This window comes from Rhipicephalus sanguineus, chromosome 1 (assembly GCF_013339695.2).
Source record: "Rhipicephalus sanguineus isolate Rsan-2018 chromosome 1, BIME_Rsan_1.4, whole genome shotgun sequence".
Lineage (NCBI taxonomy): Eukaryota > Metazoa > Arthropoda > Arachnida > Ixodida > Ixodidae > Rhipicephalus > Rhipicephalus sanguineus.
The window spans coordinates 224,800,546-224,823,549 of NC_051176.1; the positions used below are offsets into that span (position 1 = coordinate 224,800,546).

Consider the following 23,004-nt stretch of genomic DNA (forward strand, 5'->3'; position numbering starts at 1 on the left):
GTTTTGTCGTGCTGTTTAACCTTCTTTTACGAAATTTGTAGCTACTACTTCCTTTGACACATAGTACATTTAGGTATGATTGCTTTATAAAAACCTATATTAGAAATAATACCAGTGTACGCAGTAACATTGTTACTGAACAGCATATAAATAAAAGGAGAAAGAAAAACGCCGCGTAAATTTCACGCAACAAAACGAAGCCACTGGCAGCCATATAGCCCTCCCCTTACAGAATCCCAGGCACACCAACAACGTCAGTTACCCATGTGAAGGACTTACTGTGTGAACGGAACCGAGAAGTGTGCCTTGAGCCAGGCGCAAGCATCAGTGCCGAAAGCTTAAGCTTTTAATACCACATGCAACAACGTGTTAGAAATGTAAAAACTGCGTATGCTGCTGTCGAGGCTTCCCGATGTTTGGATAGTATTTGAATGAATTATATCCCTTGCGACTAACTTATCTCTTCAGATGAATACCATCGAACGGTAAGTTTAGCACTTTTTCGGAGATCGCTTGCCAGATACTACGGATATGTTTGCTTTTTTAAATACATTATTAAAGTTACCTGTCATTATAATTACTTTTTTCGCACTCAAGAGCTGCATCAGAACTGCCAAAACATATTTAGCCGTCACTGTAGCAGAGTGGATAAGTTGGAATAATCTTCCACAAGGTTGCATAAATTACGTATGATAGTGCGGGCTTGAAGGCAAATACTAATGCTCTGCAAATCACTTTGCAAACCCTGTCACGCACGCAATTCAAGGTTTTCCTTTGCCTTCTTCTTGCAACATCTCACTTTTGTCTCTCATCCCAGCTTGAAACGTCCACTTTCGTACCGGGGGGGGGGGGGGGGGGGGTCGAATGGAGACCTTTTTTTATCAATCAATTAAATTTAATTCAGTTCAGTTGAATTTTTTCTTTTTTCTTTTTTCTAGAAAAGAGAGGCGGAGCTAAAAGCTGAAGTACCAGCTTGACAAGAGGTTCTGACTTCAATACCTTTGCGAGGCATGTCGAAGGGCATGCCCTTGAGTTGGCTCAACCTTTAGCACACGTTATAATGGCAGAGCACGCTTTACAGGAGAAAGTTGTGGGCTTGCATATCTGATAGCAGCGCGCTTCGGGCCACCTAGCGCCATCGTTCGAGGCGCATTATACACATTATACGTACGTGTTAGCACGTGCTGCATTTTGCAATTTTGTGCCGACAAATTAAAAGATACAGTAGTATTGATCAAACTTTTGCACGTGATGGGACATTTGTATTTCATCTAGAGAACGCCACGCATTTGCGCGAGGATGTTACTTCCGCTTTTTAAGGCTAAAGCCTTAGATGCCTCATCGAAGGCGAAAATTGACCATCAGCGTCAACACGAGCCATGAAAAAAATCATCATCACATGATATCGTCGCTTTGCACTGCCTCCGTGATCGGTGGGCCGATCACGGAGGCGGTGCAAAGCCAGATCAGGTGCAGAAAGCATTCGGAAGGTGGTGGGGAAGCATCAATACATCGACGGAGAAGAAAAGAAAAGGTGGCTTTCGCCTTAGAGCGCGCACACACGCACACACACACACACACACACACACACACACACACAAACACACACACACACACACACACACACACACACACACACACACACACACACACACACACACACACACACACACGCGCGCGCGCGCGCGCACACACACACTCGCACACACAGAAGAAGATGGTATGACAACAGGATGGAATCACACACACAAGCTCGAACCCGCTCGGAGTTTGCACGTACACACAGAATGCGCTGCATTGTGCGGGAGTTCTTTCCGCCCTAACAAGGGCACCACCAGCAAGGAGAAGCACAACAGCGCCTGACACTGCAGATTCTGACTCACTTATTTGCAGCCAATGTCCGGCAGGCGCCTGACCGTGCACTTCTGATGTTTTTTTCGCACGTGCTTTTCTTTTTGCTTGTCGGTAGCGGAACGCGGCGTAGAACGCGTTGCGTCCTACGCAGGCACTTATTGTCGTTTCACTTTTCTTCTCAGCAGGAAAAGGCGGCCAGTGGGAAACAATCGCATTGGCACCTCCCGGCAATTGCATTTCGCGCGCCGGCCTGATTCTCAGTTGTCGGCACTTCTCTCTTTCGTGAACACGCTTGCACTCGTATCCGTGTGTCCGTCTGCTGATCGTGTTCGTACGACGCTGGCGTTTTCTCGTTCTTGTCTCCTTTACTTTTTTCGGTCTGCTCGCCACGGAGCACCTGACTACACGACTCTATCCCCAATCAGTGGCAAATAGGTTAGACGTCGAGGGATTTTTTGTGGCCGCCTGTTATTCGTCTATGCGAGATACGCGCTTGGGTCCGTCCTATCCGATGGCGAACACAATCACGAGTGCGGGCAAGAGCCCGGCGTTCGTAAGGAACCGGAACAAGATAAGGCGAGAAAAAAAAGAACAACGAAGAGAATTTTCTTTTCTTGTATTGGGAAGGGAGAAAAGCAACGAAGTTGATTTGCACATACAGTGGTGGGCTTCTCTGGTTTTTCTTCGCACACTGCTCGACTCTTTCATGTTGCTTGAGCTCGTGACTACCACGAGGTGCCTTGCATTTTCTCTATTTAAATGTTCCCGTGGATACAAGCTGTTTATTTTTGTTCTTGTGTAGAAGCTTTAAAAATCATTTTTAATTTGATTGTTCTGCTTTTTTTTCTTCTTTTATACATTCGCCTGGGTGTGCAAATTCAATCAATCAATCAATCAATCAATCAATCAATCAATCAATCAATCAATCAATCAATCAATCAATCAATCAATCAATCTTAGTACAATATGAGTAGATGAAATATTGGATCTGAAGAAACGCATTGAACTGTAATAAACTGGTCTTCGTGGCTTTTGATATGATTGTATTCGGTGTTTTAATTATTATATTATTGTATTCCATTCCAACACACTAAAACGCGCTGAAGAAATGAAAACCTACTGAACTTGATTATCTTTTCCCAGATGAGTGACCTTGTTAAGAATGTTAATTCATAACGCCAGCTAAAGCAGTAATGCCACTACTACGCTCATAATAAAGCGCCGTTTTCATTGCGATGATTATACATCATTATTTAGCTAAAAAATTTTACAAAATCAAGAAGCAGGGCTCGTATTCACGAGAACCTCTTAGCTAGAATTGTTCGTAAGAGACGATGCCAACCACACGTGCTGTGTGGCATTCTATTAAGTAAGGCAATAGACAAACGGCGAAGGACACTATAGGGATAATAGTTTATTAAGACGACAATAGCAATCACACAAGATCAGCTGACTTATTCCAATTTTGTACTTTCGCTTAGCTCTTCCACGCACAGACGGATACCTTCAGAAGTTGCGAGGCCAACAACTTCTGAAGTGTGTTGTAAGTGCGCTCTCATTGCGGAAAGTGCTTTGAATTGCATAAGAAATCTCTCTTGCAAGAATGAACGAGAGCCACCCTTCGTGCACGCTTTCATGAATGGGCACGTTTAATTATCCCGCTGAGAATATGCACCCAAAATGCTCCCAACAGACAAATGAAAGCGAATGTCTTGAGGATTGCGGGTCAAGACATAAAAGATAAACGTTGATAGAATAACATTCGCGCGAAATAATTAAGAGAGGGGATTGTGCAGGATCATTGCTCGTAAATCATTAACGGAGTCCCCATTAGTACTCCGCGAAATGTTCCCATCGCCGCAGTGTATGCCACCTCTTCTGTTACACCACTTTCAAGCGGTGCAATCATTCTTTTTCGATTCGAGGAGACGTAAAAAGGAATTTGTATTTCGTGACCCTTTTTTCTTCTCTCTCGCGCTCCTGTCTTTGTGTAACTTACGCGTTTGGGCAATTCTATGTTCTTAATAGCAGAAACGTAGCGTAAAATTCTGTATGACAAACAGCGATTGATTTTTCTTGTATAAGAAATCAAGCCTGTAACAATAGTGGGAAACGAGTGATCAATTTCTCAAGATTTTTTTATAGATGCTGCGAAAGATGATTTTCATTCCATAGGAAATAATGCGACGTATACAGATGCCAAAGTGTGTTTGCATTAGAGTTAAGTCATATTTCCCTCTTTACGAAGACAAGCGCGCACAGATGAGGAGTGCTCAGCAGAGAAGGAAAGAGAGGCGAACGGTTATGACCACTTCAGTGTCGACTCGCGCAGTTCCTTTGACTTGATATCTTAATGTGAGCTGTGTGTGCAAACCTATTCAGTACACAATCAAGTAAAAAAAGGAAGAAGCGCAGTGACACCCGAGAATAACTTGTACGCATTTAATCGACGGCAGTGGCTTTTGAAATACAGAAAGCATACGAAGCGCTTTCCGTCATGACGTTCGCTGGCCATTGCTCGCCTTTCTAAACAAATGAAGCGCGAAGCCAGCGTGCAATGCAACAGGTCTGGACGGCGCATGCGCTCGCATGGTTTTTTCAACGCGAAGAGACTTGTGAACTACCGATACCAGGCGTTGTTTCCACCATAGGAGTTAAGCTCATAATTGATAGCGCTGGCATACCTCAGAGTTGTCAGGAGACAACGCGCGGCTGTGCCGTGCGCTCATCCTTAAATCATTTTCAAGTTAAACAGCACTCTTCATACTAACGCTTCCCGATCATGCACATTCTGACGTTTCAGCGGACACGCTTATTGTGTACAAAACATTCCGACGACCACCGCCAGTCACTTGTCCTCCCTGCTTTACAGGCGTCGATAAAGGCAGCTCGGTGGTCGTGCCGGTTTCGTTGAAAGGGAGCATGTGTAACGCTTCGGATCGAGCGGAGGAGAGATGGGTCGTCCAGCGGAGCGCGAGCGAGAGGCGTCCTGGGCGGTGACAGCGATTTGTTGGCGCCCGACGTCGTCCCAGGAGGGTTTTTGCCGCTGTCGCCGCAGCAGGCGCGGCTGTGGGTCGACCCCTGTCGGCCTCATGAAAGTCAATGAACGTGCGGTGGCAAGCTTTGTCGGGCGTGCTGCGACGACATCGGGTAATCAAAAAGCTCAGGTCGGGTGAGTACCACGGGACACCCTTCGGGGACACGTCGCCTCCCCTCCCTCTTTTCCCAATGACCCCGCTTATCGGCACCGCGACAACTGCTCGCGCTTGTGTCGGGCAACCCCGACCCGACTGCCGGCTTTTACACCCACGCGGAGGGAGAGCGAAAAGCGGCTTGCAAAAAGGAAAATAGAGGCGTGAACAAATTCGAAGCGATAGCGCACAAAGAAGCGCGACAGAATTCGCGCGAGTTAACCGCACTGTTTTGCAGCGAGAAGCAGATGACAGGGGCGCTTCTCGAATTCGCTCGGCTGAGAGGACGGGGAGTTAAATTTGCAAGTTGCCCAGCGTAGTTCCCGGTGTTTCTGCACAGCGAAGAGCGTGGGGTGGCGAAGGAACCGCGGAGGTGTCGACATGACCGCACATGCTGCCGCGACTTTCTGGTCGGCCGAGCGTGGAGGTGGACGATACAGCTGTCCCACCTTACCGACACGCTGGCTACATTAAACTCATTTCAACGACGGCCCGTCTACGCTCTTTCTTCTACAGCTGGCTATGCCTTTCGAAATTGCGAAGGTGTGTGCTGAGCTTGGTCTTAGTTATTTTTATTGTATTCAGAGAAGCTTTGTGAAGCGGACCACTGGTATCCGTGTCTTGCTTTTTAGATGTTTGCTTTGCATTCTCTTTTTTCACGTGTCACTGTAAAATTTAAACCGGCGACGAGGCCGTTGGAAGAGGGTTTCAGGTAATGCTGGGTTGCTGCATGGTCGTCAGGTCATTTGTTCTATAAGGTCTAAAGAACATTTTCTCACAGACATGTCGTAGAAAACAGAGCTGCACTATATTATATAGTGCCTTGGGGTTATTTCAGACACGCGTTGATGGGAGCGCTAGTTACTTTTCGCGAGAGAAACTGCGTAATTCTTGTGTGATCTTGAAGGGTGAAAAACAGTGGTACTCAAAAAGCGTTTTACGTGCTCGGCTGCCTGGAAACATTCAAAATGCTTCAAATGATGGAAGTCGCAAAAAAAAAAAAAAAACGCTGCGTGACTCGTTTGTGACAATATTTTCAAACCATCCCTGTGACCGACTATTGCTGGAAAGGAAGACTGCGCATTTTATTTTATTTTCCGCTTGGCCGCATGCTTTACGCACATCACGAACATTTAGGATTTCAGCCACACTTTTCACTCCTTCGTATTTTATGCACTTCCCCATGTGTACGGTCGCTGACGCACTGGTGCGTTGGTCTGGCAAAACCCCATGTATAAATTCATCTATTCACATTCTGTCTCTTTCACACATGAATTGGTCCCCATCTTACGTTTCTGCGTGCACGCAGGAGCTTCGTTCTGTACGGCGGAAGAGCAGGAGCGCGAAACGTGTTTCGTCGCTAGATCAGAAACTTCGCTACTTTACATACAGTCGCCGCAGCACCTCGTATGAAGCTATAGTTGCTGCGGCGAACGATGAGCTATGCCACGTTTAAGTAGAAACGTCGCTTCACGACTCGTGCTGTCACGAACACCTCTGCATAACTCTATTCCGCGAGAATATATATGTCGCATATTTGTCGTAGGCAACGTCCGTGCTCAAGTTTCACACTAGTTTACGGTCTTTCAAAACACGTGAGAACACAAGAAAGACACGCGATAATGAGGAAATCGGTGATGCGTTTATAGCCAGCTACGTGCGCTGTCACGCTGAAGGTAGCCGGCCAGCCACATAAGCGACGAACCAAGTGGACAACGTAACATGTTAGTTACCAGAAAGGCGCGACGGTGATTGTAACGAAGTGATTTCATTCGAAGTCACACGTATACTCAGACACTCAGATCGTGATTGTAGTTGCAGCACTTTGCGTTCATAAAGATAACGACTGAGCCAAACTTGCAACCTTCGTGGCGGTTTCCGCAGTGTACGGGTCCGTCGTAGGAAGAGGATGTTGTGGATTGCAGGCGACTCGAGCCTTGCGAGATGAGCAGGCGCAGAGGCGCTAAGCTGAAGTTTTATGACGCACAAGGTTGTTATACCTGATCACATTATTATCCGTAAAAAGCGAAATATGAAACGGTTTGACTTCGGAAGAAACGGTTGCTATTCAGGTATTTCGTTTGAAATTACATTGACGGGTGCTGTGAGTTGCACATAGATTAACGACAGCAGCATTCAGGTAAAACCTGCATATTTCTGCGTTCTCTCTTGAAAAGTGACGCATGCAATGCCTGCGCATATGTGATGTCGTAATATGTTAATATGAGTAAACGAACTTGTACTAACCTTGTGCTTGAGTCGGTGATGGTGATCCCCATGCGGCCTTGTACGACGTTTCTGGAACGAAAAGAGCATCACAGAATACGTTAGTTCATCTATTGCTATGTTACAGCACGCGCCTCTCTTTCAAGGAGCGTTGTCAGAATCATCCACTATGCACATGGTTCAAATCATTGTTCAGCTTAACGAATGCATCTACAGCTTGATACATCTCCACATTCTTGATATTGTGGCGTTAGAGGAATTGTACACCAAAATACGCTCCAAAAAGTAAAGATTTCATTGTAGACACTGGAATGCACACGACACCTTAAAGTGCTTACTGTGGTTCTATTCGCGGAAGGTCGCCGGTTAGTCTTGATTCGTTCTGATCTGCGTTTTCCCGCAGCTCGCGTGACTTACGGAATCGACTGTTTCCATTGGTAAGATTAGTACGGAGTAATTCAACCGGTCGCGTCGGAACATTAGGGCGAAAGCCTTAGATGCCTTATCAAACACGAAAATTGACCGTTTGCATCGTTGGCGACGCCGGCGTCCCGCGTCGGCGGCGTTAACGCGAGTGATCCAAAAAATCATCATCGCGTTATACCGTCACCATATGACGTCACCATGACGTCACAGATCGTCAAAATTTGTGAAGTCATCATGTCGTCACATAACGTGGCGTAAAATGATGACGTCATCTCATGACATGTGGCTTGGTCAAAGGTGGCCCGATCACGGAGGCAGTGCAAAACCACGTTAGTCAAATAGAGCTTTCGAAAAAGGGGAGGGGGGTATCTATGCATCGACTGGGAAGAAAAAGCAGAAGATGGCTTTCACCTTCGAGTGGTCTTAGGCGACTGCATAATAGACCCGGTGAGTTTTGGATTTACCCTTGACACAGTGAACATGAAAATATTGCCTCTTTTGTGGCTAAGCTCATCGATTCGACAAACATGGTCCAGGCTGTCGCATCTTATGTACGACCATCCACACAAGGCACAAACAACCAAGACCCCTTGCAAGCGGTATCATAGATGCATTTCATGCGCATGGTACCTGATGTAGTTGAATATTCCAAGTAAAGTCGCTAACAATATGATCTAAGCGTCGCAGTTTTATCTATACACTATCTGTTAAAAAAGAAACATTATCATGTGATTTATCTGGCGACTTTACTGCTCTCAATAGCTTGTCAGAATATGCTCTACAAAGCAAAACCAAGCTGACAGAACGACCTGCTTTTACGTATAAAGATCTGCAAACAGTGATCACGAAGATAGATTTGTGCCATTATGGCTATAGAAATACAATCTATACCTTCGATTTTAATGCGAGACAAGCGGCAACTTTCTTCCATGAATCTCATTGTTGCGTCTCACCGTCGACGTTTTCATGTAGACTGAGTGTAGCGTCCGACTACGGCTCGTATAAGTGTGAAACAATCAGGCAATTACGCAAGCCAAGGCATAACTTTATTTACGATTCACGAGAAGTTTGGAGCGCGGTAGTTTTCAGAACTAAGAAGTCGAGGATGAATAAAAGCAGACATGTGTTAATAATCGTTCATTTCTTCATCCTGTCTTACGGATTGGGCATTGCACTTTGTATGTTGGGAGTACTGGCAGACTTAACGTAATTGACACAACGAAGCGCTTTCGGAGAATATAGCCCTGCATGGCATTTCTTGAGAACGTGGTTCCTGCAGCGAAAAACAAAAACAAAAACGCTAAAGCGATCTAGAGCAGCCTCTAAAGGTGAGAGTGAAACTACCGAAGGGGAGAGGGCAGGTGAGGCGCTGTTATACCTGAACACCAATCGTGTAAAACATAATTTCGAGAAAAGCTTGCCCGTGATGGGTAAGTTGTGTTTCACCCATCATTTTTTTTTCTGCACATCCTTTCGTTTGTTTTTTTTTTCCTCCCTGTTTGTCAAAGCAAGTTGAGAGACAGGAAAGAGCCCCCTCCAGCTACGGGGTCTGCATGGTAGAAAAAGAAACGAAAAGAATGCACGCTTTTATCGCAGATTTCTTTTTTTCTGCCCCTGTTTTAAAGAGAGATTCTAGATCTTCTCTTACATTGGCGCAATAAAAAGAAAAGTGGTCAAGGCAAATTTTCTGCCGCTTGTTTTCTTTTATGTCTGTCAGCAAGGCTAAGAATATAGATGGCCCGGCGCAGACAGAATTGACTGCAATGAGGTAGGAAAGAAAGTAAGTCGGTAAAGACGCCGAAGGCGGTCTCGAGAAGAAAGTGAAGGAAATGTGCGTATCGATCGTTGCTTCCAGCCAGTAAAATCTGCGCCAAGAGAAGGCACTCGAGGCGCTCGTGTGTATCGAGCTGCGTCGCATCGACTCCCTGGTCCGACGACATCGGCTGCTGCTGTGCCTCCTGGCTACGCCGCGTCTGCCCATGCGCCATTTGCCTATGCTTCCATTCCTCTTGCGCGCGCGCCCTTCCTCTTGCTGAGGAAAAAAAAAAAGACTGCAGGCTTTAACACTGCCGCGTTATAGGTCCAGACTTGCGCAACGGCGAGCTGCCGCTCTCCAAGTGGCGCTGCGAATGTATGTACGCATTTTGCTCTTCGCATTGCCTTCTACGCTATACCGGCACGGTCCCGGCGATGATTCTTCGAATGTTACGTTCACAGCGGCATGTAAAATTTATACTGCTTTTTGCTCATTCCTCGATCTTCTTTCACTTCCTCTCTGTTTTCTCGTCGATCCACTTCTCTGCACACGAACGGCGCGACAAGTGTACTTTTGGTAGTTTCTCTGCTTCGAGATGCTTGGATATCGAGTAAAAATAGGAAGCAGTGCTTCACTTTTGCGCGGCTGTCAGCGCTTGCCTCACGTTAAGGCAGTGAGGAAGTTTAGCGGGAAGGGCAGCATAGGCTTCTGTCTCTGTAGTAAAAACATAAGCAACAGGATATTGCCGTAATAGAAGAGAGGCCCGCAAGCTACTCGATCTTTACACCGTATGTTGGGAAGGAACGAAAGATTGAATAGGGAGTTTTTTGTTAGGTTGCCTTGTATGTAAAGAGTCGCATAGCCCACAGCATGAGTCCTAGCGGTGAAGTTGGCTGCATTCGCATGTCACAGCACGCCACGGTAAAAGCCTCGTGGCACAGTCCTCGAAGCATAATGTGATATATAGAGTCGAAACACGCAAAGACATGGCTGTAGCCCCAGATGAATGATTAAGGTTAAGCTTAAAGGCATATCTGTTAACGTTCGCAGCGAAAAAAGGAGCAGGCTGCTGAGCTCCAATAACAGCTGCCTTATTTGGAATAACGCATAAGAAACCCGTATTGATGCGCCTCATCCTTCACTTATAACATTATTGGGGTACAAACAATGATTAAAAACGCCTAGCCACTCGAACATGGCTCATTAGTTGGAACATGAGGTGGTTGTAGAACGAATAGAGCAAAATCGATATAATTTGTTTGCAGCCGTAAACCACGCCAACACTACGCGCATGAACACTTTTGAACACATGTGTGAGGAATAATATATATATATATATATATATATATATATATATATATATATATATATATATATATATATATATATATATATATATATATATATAATATTTGCTTAGTGGTATGATAGTGATATGATACTTTATCTGCTGCACGCTTGAGACCTATAGAGAACATCTTCTTAGACTTCTTGGAAGGAGGGTTTATTGGGATGTTCTACAAAGTACCAATGAACAATATCCTCTAGAATGCTCACAAGATGCTCTCCGGGATTTTCATAAAAGGTTATCATCTCTCTATTTCTATCAATTTCCACCCGTGACTAAGAAAACGAACGCCCCGTCTAATACAGTAACGTTGGCTGTGCCGTATAGCGCAAACGCATAGTGGTGCAACATATAGACATTGACTATAGGGCTATGCGACGTAAGTCTCCCGCAGCATACGCAGAAACCAAAATGCGTTGCGACGGCGCACTGCAACGCGTTTTGCCTTCGCGCAGCAGCCGTTCGCAATTAATTCTCGCAAAGTGCTTCGTGCGAGGCCCGCGAAGTTGTGAAACAAATGCTCAAAAAGAAAGAAAGAAAGAAAGAAAGAAAGAAAGAAAGAAAGAAAGAAAGAAAGAAAGAAAGAAAGAAAGAAAGAAAGAAAGAAAGAAAGAAAGAAAGAAAGAAAGAAAGAAAGAAAGAAAGAAAGAAAGAAAGAAAGAAAGAAAGAAAGAAAGAAAGGAAAACGCCCGAGAAGTAAGCGGAACTCCGTAAAAGTCCACTCGTGTAGTTTCCGCTAACTGAGCGTGTCTTTCATACCCTGCTTCTGAATGCGCTGCGGAAAGAGCACATATCCCATTTCGCGCGCGCATTATACTTTTAACAGCGAAGCTGTTCTTGGTCGAGCCTTTCATGTCTGGGATCCGTGGTAACGCTCGTGGGCATCATAAACGGGTACGCGCCGCAGACATTGGGTAAATCCCATGTACTCAACACTGGTCCACTGAAAATGAAGGCAACAGTTAGCCCAACAAGCGGGAATGTGCCACAGGAATCTGTGCGGCCCGTCAGAAAACTATCCTCATCATAAACTGGTATGCGCCACAGAAATTGGGTAAATCCCACTACACACAACCTCCACTAAAAAGGAAGAAGGCAACGGTTAGCACAACAAATGACGTGCGCGTTACCGCGGTCACACCACTGTCACGTGACACTTTGTGGTTATAAAAGGTGGTGGCTATACTACCACCTCAAAGCTTAACAAAGAGTGCTTAATAAGGAGCAGTGATACAACATATCGGAGCATCTTAAGCTAAGGCTTCTGTGTCAACCTGTGTATGAGAGTGGTATGGTCAAGATGAAGTGAAACTATACTACCAACTCAAAGCTTAACAAAGAGTGTTTAACAAAGAGCAGTGATACAACATACTTGAAATACTTGCAAAACATAGCAATACGTTAGCCTGATGAATGGGAACGCCACCAGCTGCACTGTTTCATCGATGTCCGCGAAGTGGAGCTAGTTTAATTTTTTTTATGTGCATTTCAGGGTGGTCTTTCAGGGTTGTCCAGGAGCTCTCCCTATGGCGCTGCAGCTCCTTTGGTGTTCTGGAATACTGGCCGCTTACATGGCATTAAATTATTACAGTCTGCTGCCCACTATTGCTTTTCCACGTAATCAGGTTGAGGGAATCAAACAAACCTCCACGACAAGCGTCACCGTCTACGTCACGTGCCATTTCCGCTCGCTACACCTGCAGCATCACGCACACGCATATTTAGCTTCTATCTTGCTTTGTGCGCTGACAGCTCAACTTTTAGTTCTAGCTCCGCTGAGAAAGTATTGTGCGAAGTATACGCTCTTATGGCTTCACACACAAGGCCGGCTCCTCAAGGCAGCTCACTTTTAGTCCTTTTATGTAAGCACAGAAATATGGTGTCTGCAAACGTCAGCGATATTCTTGCATACTTTTGCGATAGATTGCAAACTGCTACTTGTGTAGGTCGCAGTTACGCAGCTGTTATCTTTGTTTGCTCCCTGCGTATTACCAAGGGAAAGACCATCGTTCACGAATGTCTGTGCGCCGTATCGTACGTATTAACGCCTGTGTGTCCGAGTTAATCGTATATGAATTTATCTTTCAGTGCCAACTTGCCCAGGTTACAATTCTAATTATATACATCTGTTGGGCGAAAATAAATCTAGCCCGTATCACATCACCATGCGTGCTTTTTTTTTTGTAATTCAAGGTAGGGTGTAAATCAATGAATACACAGACAGTTCATGTAATATTACCACAATTTTGTGGCCTCAGCCGCGGGTGTCATGTACTGTTGATCCTGCATGTATCTGCAGACCGCTGAAATTCTGGTTGGTCGAACAAAGAAAAACAAAGCAAGACTGCATTACTTTACATATTTTATATTTTATCATCTCTGTATATGAAGTTGAAAGATAGAAATATTTCTTCAGCCAGCCGAAACAACGTTATTTAGCGCTCCTCCGAACGCGTTCTGGGGCGTATTATGAAGGCAGCGACGGTAAGTGTTGAACAGGCGCTCCTATAGCGCTAGCTTTTACTGCTCGGTAATGCAAATGTTTTCCAGGTGCGCGCCCCCATGAACACGCACGTGCCAGTGCGACAGTTGACAGTGCTCAAAGCGCAGCAGTCGCACGTGGACTGTCGGCCTGATCGTAGCACCACTCGTTGTGTTCGCCTTTCTGTGTAGCATATGCTTGCCCCGAATATGTGCACGAAACAAATGCGCAAATGTTTCTGCGTAGGTGCTGTACGCGGAGCCGGTGTTTGCGAGGACAAACAAAGCGCCGGTCAGGGCTAATGGAGATCGCGGCGGCTGACTCGCCAACGCGCTCTTTATTCTCGCCAGGCGTCTCACCTCTCCGTCTCGCGCACGTGCACACCCGAACGACCTGGCATGCTCTCTGCGAGCAGAATTTGCTCGGTTGTTTCGCGGGTCGCGTTGGTTCTGACGGACGCGCGGCCATTAGAGCGCGTCGCGCTATGCGTGCGACCCGTGTGTATTTGTTTGCACTCGGCGTGCATGTGCGGACGTGCAAGCGCGTCGCGTGCGAGAGCAGGGTCGTTTCGGCCGCCTTGACGTGCCTCGTGCGCGCCTCGGCAAGCGCACGCGAAGAACCTTGACGCTCTGTTGTCGCCCATTTTGTACAATTCGGTATATACTACGCAAGAGGCATAGGGCGCGTTCAAGCTTGTTTCGACCTTCTGTAACAGCCGGCGGTGCAGCGGAAGCGTTCGAGCTGCACGCATATAAAGAGATCAAAGCAAACTTGTTCCGTTAGCGTAACGAAAGTTTAACATAAATAACTCCGACACCTCTCAGGGTAACAAAACGTCGCTCGATTTATTCCGTGGGTGAAAAAAAAATAATAATACGAAGAAGAATCACACCGCATATTCACTCACACGTAGGAACTAAGAAAGAATCGGTTTCGTGATTTGCGATGATCACGGTTAACAACGTCCATATGCTAGCTGGTGGGGAAAAAACGATGTACTAAGCAGGACACAACGCTCTGATATAAGCAGACTGACATGCGACCAAAATTGGAAGCCGTATACAGCGCACTCATGCGCAGCCGCGTCACTGCATGATATATGCACGTTTGCGCAGTGAACCCAGTGAGTAGTGTGTCAATGTTCTTATATACCAGGGCCGGAGCTTCGCTTATTTTTTATTCCAACTGAACATGTAGCCAACGGTACGCGTATTGGCCCTTTCTTTCTCTCTTTCTTTCTGTTTTTATTCCATACTGTTTCGTGTGAATATGCCCACAGCGGATATTAAATCCATATCTCGCGACACCGGGCTCGTCGGCAGAACATCATGACAACGTCCGGTTCAATTTTTGAAGAATTCATTCATAATATCATGGTGGGGAAACCTGGTGCCCTAACTCTCCTGAACGTCCTTTCGGTCCGCAGCCTTCGTAAACAAAAGAGAACCCGAAAGACGCGGGTTCGATCCCGGCCGAGGCGGTCGCATTTCGATGAAGGCGAGATGCTGGACGCCTCTGTACTGTCCGATAACAGCGCACGTTAAAGGACAACAGGCGGTCGAAGTTATTCGGAGCCTTCCGCTACGGCGCGCCTCATAATCATATCGTGGTTTTAGCACTTAAAACCCCGGAAATTATTATCCAAAGTTGAATAGAGAACGCCCTTTGAGCATTCGATTCTTTACTTGCTATCAGTGTGTTATTCATTACGCAGGAAATGCAAAGGGCGTCGTAATAATCAGATAAGGTTGCACATCTGTGACGTGTACCTGAATGCGTCATCGCACAATGAGCTATCTCTATTCGATGTGTCGCACACGAAAGGAGTACTCCCCGAGAAGGCAATTTGACTTTGTTTTCGAATGCCAAGTTAGTAGATGTACTACAAAGACACGCTGTGGTAAATAAAACATGTCCGCTTGGCTAAGAGTATACGTGCGGTGACGTGTAGCTTGCTACAGAAACATTGTTCCAGCTAAATATCGGAGCAACCATTTTGCAATGTCTCCCGCTTAAGACATCGCAGCTAAAAGCGACGAAGGCACTGTTGCAGTATTTAAGGGCGACACGCCTGTAAAAGCGGCTTTAGCCTGAATTAGTGTTTTGTGTGATAGACAAGTGACATTGCGCTGGGACAATAGTTACCCACTGTGATGATGTGTCTGTGCTCCCAGCTTTCATTTTCCTCACACCCTTACTCTCTTATCTTTCAACCAACCACGCCCCCGTTCTCCGGTACAGGGTAGCATACCTCCCTGCCTTTTCCCTCTCTCCCGCTATAGATATTGTAGCATTCATAATTTACGCCCAGCTCTTTAAGGTCGTGCACAATTTCACCTTTACAAAACGAAGTTACTCGTATAGGTCTTCGGCCGTTGTGTCCGTGTTCAAAACTTCATTTTAATGCGGAGCATTCTTTGCCGCGGTATTCTCCGAAGTGTTCTCGGCCCTTCGTATAGCGAAAAATAACCTCGACAGGTGTGCTTGTAGCAGACTGTCTTATCTGCACGACTAAGCAGTCAAAGAACAAATGGTACTTGAATATCCTCACATGCCAAAAGTACACACCAATCAAGACAACCTCTCTAATAAGAAATACATGTCTCAATTCCCAGGGTTTCTGGTTCGGTGTTCTTTACTTTCATTTCTCTTTCCCACCCCTTGCTATACTGTACTGTACATGGTTATGCTATGATTTGCCCTCTCACCTCCTCCCTTTCCACCAAACTTCCCTCCTCCTCATCCTTAAATCAGTCCTTCTCATCCTCACTTCCCTTCCCCGTTCTCTTGCTAAACATACTATATACAAGGCTATGCATGCCTTACCCTCTCCCCTCCTCTATTCCTTCCTCCTCACCTCCACATCACTCCTGCTCACCCTCATTCACATTTGCCACCCCCATGCTATACTATACATGCATGGCTAAGATATGCTAAGAGCTGCTTGACACATACCCACTGTATGTGGCGCATACTGATACGTACTGATCCTCCTGATCATACGTACTGATCCTCCCCCACCTCCGAAAGCTTTCTTCACCTATAGCGTGGTTTTGCACAGCCTCTAATATCGGAGGCATTGCAAGCTTTCTGCACCTGACCTGGTTTTGCACTGCCTCCGTGGTCGGCCCACCTTTGATCAAGCGATGATGTCATGTGATGACGCCATCACGTTTCGTCATAGTGACGTCGTGATACGTCATATGGTGACGCCATCGCGTGATGGTTTTTTGCAGCACCCGTGTTGACGACGCCGACTGTCAATTCTCGTGTTTGATGAGACATCTGAGCATTTAGACTTAATGAAACACCAGCACTTAAGGAGCTGACATTGCAGAAGCTTTTGCATGTTTCGGGGTTCGTTCGTCGCCGAACGCAAACTCTTGCAGCACTTCGGCACGCACATAGTGCCTTCCGAAATACAGATGCGCTGGTTAGCGGCTCTGTTTTATACAAAATTACACAATAAAACAACAGGCCTTATCTAAGCTCCTCACTGCAACAAATATACACAGTCACGGTATCATTCACTTTATATAGCTTTCTTAATTCAAGCGTTTATTCAAATTCGTCGACAGTTATAGTCGATGGTTTCTGTAAAACTTTTCTAGATATTTTTTTTTCTTCCCTTAAAAGGCTTTGTAGTATTCGTTCACTTGAATTGTTCCAGGGACACTGAGAAAAAGCAGCGAATTGTGCTGCACTGATAAATTATTCTTTCAACTGTCTGCCTGCATTTGTTAAAAGGCCAAAGATTGCTTAATATGATGACATAACGGAGGCCAAACTTCCGTATATACTTGAGTTTGGTGCACCACATATTTCTTCCGTGTCCTCTTTATAAAAATAGACTTGCTGTAGGAAGGTGTGCTCTATGCAATTTACGACACACATGCATGATAGATTGCTGTTTCCTGTGTTGGAGCATGACGAACGTGAATAAATGAAAATTCTGTGAAAGGAATTGTTCCGTGCGTTTGTCGGTATGATTATTCGTATACGGAATATCACAGGTGACGTTGTACCATGTCTTCTGTGCTCAACGTTGAGTGCAGAAACAGCCTTGCCTGTTCGTGTCGCGCGATTCTTCCACAAGAGCGTTTTGAAGAAGGTTAGAGCAGTGGTTGATCATTCTACCTATGCCTCATCACCTACCTGAATAGCTTCCATGGTAAAAATGTAAAACAGCGCTTACTTAAACACAAGACGAAGGAAGAAGAGACACACACTTCCTTCGTCTTGAGTTTAAGTAAGCGCTGTTTTACATTTTTACCATGGAACCTCACCAACTCGCCCAACTTGCGTGTCTTCTTCTGAATAGCTGAATGAGAAGTGGGGAAAGCCGTTCAGGGGGATGAATGAGATAACTTATGAATGCTTGTCACGAGGGAGGGGCAGCGGCGTGCGTGCACTTTTTGCATGGCAAAAACAGTAAAAGGGAACGGCAGGTCACTGAAAAGTACCCCGTCATTTACCTACCCAGGCTCTGGCAAAATGAAGATGCCTGCAACGTCATTATCAACATGCACATTTTTACGTGCTATGGCGGGAGGCCACAAAGGCTCCAAAGTCTAGCGACATTGTACAACCATTCGCGCCCGCAGAGGAGAGCAACGCGCACTTTCCTGAAAGGTTGTTGATAACCCTCACTTGTTACGTGCTCGGTATACATCGAATCCACGAAATCACACTATTTCTTAAATTTTTAGCCTAGTTTGTGTTGTTGTGAAAGGCGCATAGGAACCAAGGCTGGTGCATCTCGGACCCAAAGCGCCCGCTCACTGCCCGCGTGCTCCATGTAAATTTGTTTCTCGCCGATGCTGTTTTCTCGTTCAATCAAGAGGGAGGATACTCCACTCCCCGGAAACACCCGCCGCGTTCCCCCCTACGTGTTGGTATATTCTTCCCGTTTTACTCGCGCGCATCTTTTGAGCTGTGTGCTTCCTTTGGGTCTTTCGTTTTATCTCTTGTACGTTCTGCCAAGCGAAATGCGCTGAATAAACACCGCGCCTTCTGTAGAAGGAGCTTCCTTCCCTCCCTACATGCTTAAGAAGAAACTTACTTTAAGGATAACGTTCTTATGGAGGCGAGCTTACGGAGACCCTAAAAAAAGGGCGTTATGGGTTATTAGTAGCTGTGGGTTATTATATTTATGACAGTGAGAAGAGCCAATGCACATAGCGGACATGTTTACTCATACCATTTAATCTAGGCCAGCATCCTTACAAAAAAAGTCAAGTAAGTGCTGGATGGCCTTGATGCTAAATATAGTATACTAACTTCAACGGCCGAATTTAATGCCTTATATGACAAACGTTGGCTGTTGTCATATAAGGCATTACAGTATATACGAACTAACCTTCGTCAATCTTCCATGCACTGAGGATGACCACATGTAGGATGTGTTATATATTTATGCTTATCGTCCAGCTTTTAGTCTGGGGACTCAACATGCCGCACAAAATTCACCTAACGACGTGTAAACGGCGATTCCCAGCACAAACCGGTGCAGAATACTGGAACTGCTGCACTAAGTTTTTGTTTTCTATGTTCTTGCAGCACCTGCTACTAAAAGCGTCTTTGGATGCTCTCCCTATGGTCGCACTTATTACGGAGAAGCCCGACAGCTCTACGCATCAAGAATCAGCAGACGAGAGTGGAGGATTATTACAACCAGTATAATTAGGCGAAAACCTTATATGGTTCATGAGAAATCTATCTGCCGTCCGGCGTCGAAGGCGCGAACGCGAATTGTACCAAAGGTCAGTAATTTATCGAATGTCTCTTGACAGCATATATGCCTTCGCCTGCGTTCTCCTTGTCGTTAGCTGTAAAGAGACTGTCAATTCTTTTTGTCCTTTTTCATATCCACCCGAGAAAAGGCAATTGGCGTGCGAGAAAAGGAAATAACAAGCTGTGTATGTGTGTCGTCGAGAGCCTTCGTCGTTTCAGCATCGGCGTGTTCGTTGCCCCGCAGACTGTGACCACACATTTGAGTGTGCAGCCAGGGCTTGAGTTTGCCGCCAGGGTTTGAGTGTGCAGGTAGAGCTAGGAACAGCCAGGCCTTCTTTACCTATAAGTATCGCTCCATAGTCTTACTTCGTGTCACTGAATGCTGTTCACATTTTGAGGGGGTTGCCATGATATGTAGAAAACTGCCTCTCCTATTACCACACGTTTACTGAATGACGATGTTCTGTTGTTATACTATAGGCGAGGCCGTCAAATGACGCGTATTCATGGCACGACGAAAGCCAGAGCGGATGCGAACGATCACCGTCGAGCCGTTTGTAAACACCTTTATCGAGGAACTATGTTTCGTATCCATGTGCTCGAGTGTGAGCAGTTAGAGACCCGTGTTGGGTGGAATAGAGAGGCGCATTCGTATTGTAGCTGCAACCCATCCAGACAAGTTTTAGAAGTCAGCGAAGGCAAAGAATACCGCTATATGAATTCATGTCATTTAATGGTAAATGTCGGAAAAGGCTGTATAGGGAGTGGCGTCAGTGATGCGACCACAGCCGCAATAACACCCAGAGTTCTGCAGCGCCAAAAAAATAATAATAAATAATTAAAGCACAGGAGCATCGCGAACTACTATCGCGTCATGAGCCTAAATGCAAGGCGGAACCCGTATTCACAGCATCTGGACCTATGTGCCTCGCAACACTTTGAAAGATGCGTAGGTCCGGATGCTGCGCTGCAGAGCTCTTGGGGTGTTCTTGCGGCTGATGTCCCGTCACCGTCGCCGCCCCCTATGTAGCCATTTCCCGACGTAGGTTCGGACAACCCACATACGCAGAAATATGAGACTCATGCTTGACATGGCCACAAAACAGTATCGAATGTAACCGACTAGTGGTTATGGTGCTCGACTGCTGACCCGAATGTCGCGGGATCGAATCCCAGCTGTGACGGCCGCATTTCCATGGAGGCAAAATGATAGAGGTCTGTGTGCTTAGGTTTAGGCGCACGTTAAAGAACCCCAGGTGGCCGAAATTTCCGGAGCCCTCCAGTACGGCGTCTCGCATATTCACATCTTTGTTTTGGGACGTAAAACCCCAACAACTATTATATTAATAATGTAACCGATAAGAAAGCTCAATTGGCACAGTTTCCGAGTAGACACTACTGCAGTGGGTGCCGCAATTTATACCGGTCAGAAAGCAAAACACTCGCTTATCTCCAGCATATGTCTGCTTTAACGCTATTACACGATTTTATCATAAAATTCCATGGGCAGAGACGGCGTTTAATTATCAGCGGTTGATTACGAATGGTCAAATATCGTTATTATAAGTCAACGGCTCATTAGTTTCCGTGTGAACGACGTGGATAGCAGCGCACCTAGCTATATCCGTTGCCATTTGCAGTTCTTGGCAGCACATGTACTGAGACGCTGTGGACACACCTGACTGATGTCTTGCTAACCCTTGTTGTCCATGTTACTTCGATATCCCATATTCATATCATATGTCTTCGGTATAGTAACGATGCACACTCCCTCCGAAATAACTTCGGCAAGGCCAATGAGGGCCTCATTGAAAATGACCGCTGCTCCTTGCAAGCCTTCACAGATCATTTCACAGTTCCATTTTTTTAAAAATAGAACTGTGACAGGAGGTCCAGGGGCCATACTGACAGTTTAGTTGAAAGATTCGAGGAACCAACTTCCGCGCGCGCTGGACCATTCGCGGAGAACAAGTCTATTAAAGTGATCGCATTTTCATATTAAGGAATCCTATGAAAGCAACGAGAACAGGATGAATCCTGTTCATTCCTATCCACTCCCCTTTGTAGCTCAAGGCCGTTCTGCTCATTCTACAGGCATCCTTTGCCAACCCGTCTCGGATATAATTACAGTGACAGTAACGACTATGGTGGTATCATTCGTTGCGGGCCAATAACCAAAAATATGTTGCCCGCCGTCATATAGCGGTTATTTCTATCTTATTTTCATTTTTTTTTCGTACCAGTGTAATTTTCATGCCTCTTCGCCCAAGATGCAATGACTTTTCTTTTTTTTTTAGCGGATAAGTACTTGGAGTACAAATGCTTATTAAAGGCGCATTGAATCTCATCACTGAATGTCACACTTATCGGCTAGCAGTTTTTTCTCTTTTGTTTGTTCGCCTGAGAATAGAAGAACAAGTTCGGATATAAATTATTATTTTTCTGGAAAAATAACGTTGTTTTGTGGGATGGCTAATTTTGTATTACATAAAGTTGTTTAGATCGCTGGCCTTGCGGATTGCCTTAACAACGTCAGACCATTTTGTTTCTTGTATAATGACTAACGATACATTTATTCAATTACAAACTGTTTTGTCCCTTTCACCAGATGTGAATTGCAAGTGCTTGCACTATTAGTGCTATTATTATATGCGAATCATTTCTTGGCGACCGAATGCATTTTGACGGTTTCTATCTATACTATCCAGCCGCGTACGTCTTGCTGTTCTCATGGTCGTCTCCTTAACCTGTTATACGTACACCAAAATTGGCATAGGAGGGTATGAGTGTATGACGAACATGTCTGACAGGTCATGACATGTGTAACATTTAGGGATGAGCGAATAGTGACTTGGTCTAATAATTTCGAATCGAATAGTTCGAATAGCATATAGTATACCGTATATATGACATATTATAAAGAAAAATGAGCATTTTTGTCATGACCCAACTAACTTGCACAATTATTTAAGAATTGAAGCTATGCATGTGTGAATGTGACTTTTTTGGTTCGAAGTGAAGTGGAAGAAACTTCGAATAGCAGTAAGGTTTGAATATCAGTAGGGTGCAAGTTAATAGTGGTACAATACGTTACGCTTTAAAATTTACCGTGCTTAGCGCACACAGTTTTCCACCTGAAAAATTCACTGACTATTACAGTACTGCCTAATGCGTATTCCGAGCGCAGCTTCGTGTTGGGGCAACGCCAACCGTGTTTGAGGTTTTGGCTTTCCGCAGTCGTAGCAATGTAACATTCGTTACATATTGCCACAGAAGCTGCCATCGCTCGAGTGCTACGCATACCACTCTGTGCATTGCAGGCGTCGTGGACCAAGCGAAACGCTGACACCCCCGTTACGAGAGGCGAAGCAAGCCGCAGTGCACGTGCCAGCTCTGAAACCGCACGAGCTCCGACCGAGGGGACAGCGCGCGTGACGGAAGAAGAAAGCGAGGTTATAGGCCAGTGTCTGTGATATCGACAGACTCCGCGGTCGCTCGCTTTCGTACTCGTTCGCTCTATCGGTTACGCCGACGCCGCTCGGCGCAGGAACGGGCGCAGCTGTGCTCTAAAACGCCAGGTCTGCGCGGAAGCACAGTCCCAGCGAAATCTGGAACAGCGGCCTTTCTAGAGCCTCTTCTTAATTTTCTCGGGGCAACTATATAATACGAGTACACATTCAAGGTATCCACTACGCCATAAATGATAAATTTTGTGAAGTAGGGAAGCACGGACTACGCCATTATTCGTCTTTCTGCGGATAAGCGAGGTACCCGCTACGCATCTGTAAGGTATTATGTGCACTTTGTTATTGCTGCATGTGGCTGATGACGATGAAGAATTATAGCTGAGCACTTTTCAGTGGGTGGGAAGCTTTAAACCACACATTCGTTTCGCAATTAGCATTGTGTGATGCCTGATTGTTTTACTCTTCTGCCACGCTATATTACAGGTTAACGCGATCCCTTGCCCGACATGACGCCTGTATGA

At 45.7% G+C, this 23,004-nt stretch overlaps 1 protein-coding gene across 2 annotated transcripts in view; it reads right to left on the reverse strand.

Annotated features, from left to right (window-relative positions):
- LOC119373293 (DNA-binding protein D-ETS-3) overlaps positions 1-23,004 on the reverse strand; it is a 175,747-nt gene that overhangs the window by 32,240 nt on the left and 120,503 nt on the right. For both annotated transcript variants that reach the window (XM_037643321.2, XM_049419823.1), the window contains exon 5: positions 7,293-7,343. In XM_037643321.2, coding sequence (XP_037499249.1) covers positions 7,293-7,343 — 51 coding nt within the window. The remainder of the gene's footprint in view (positions 1-7,292; positions 7,344-23,004) is intronic.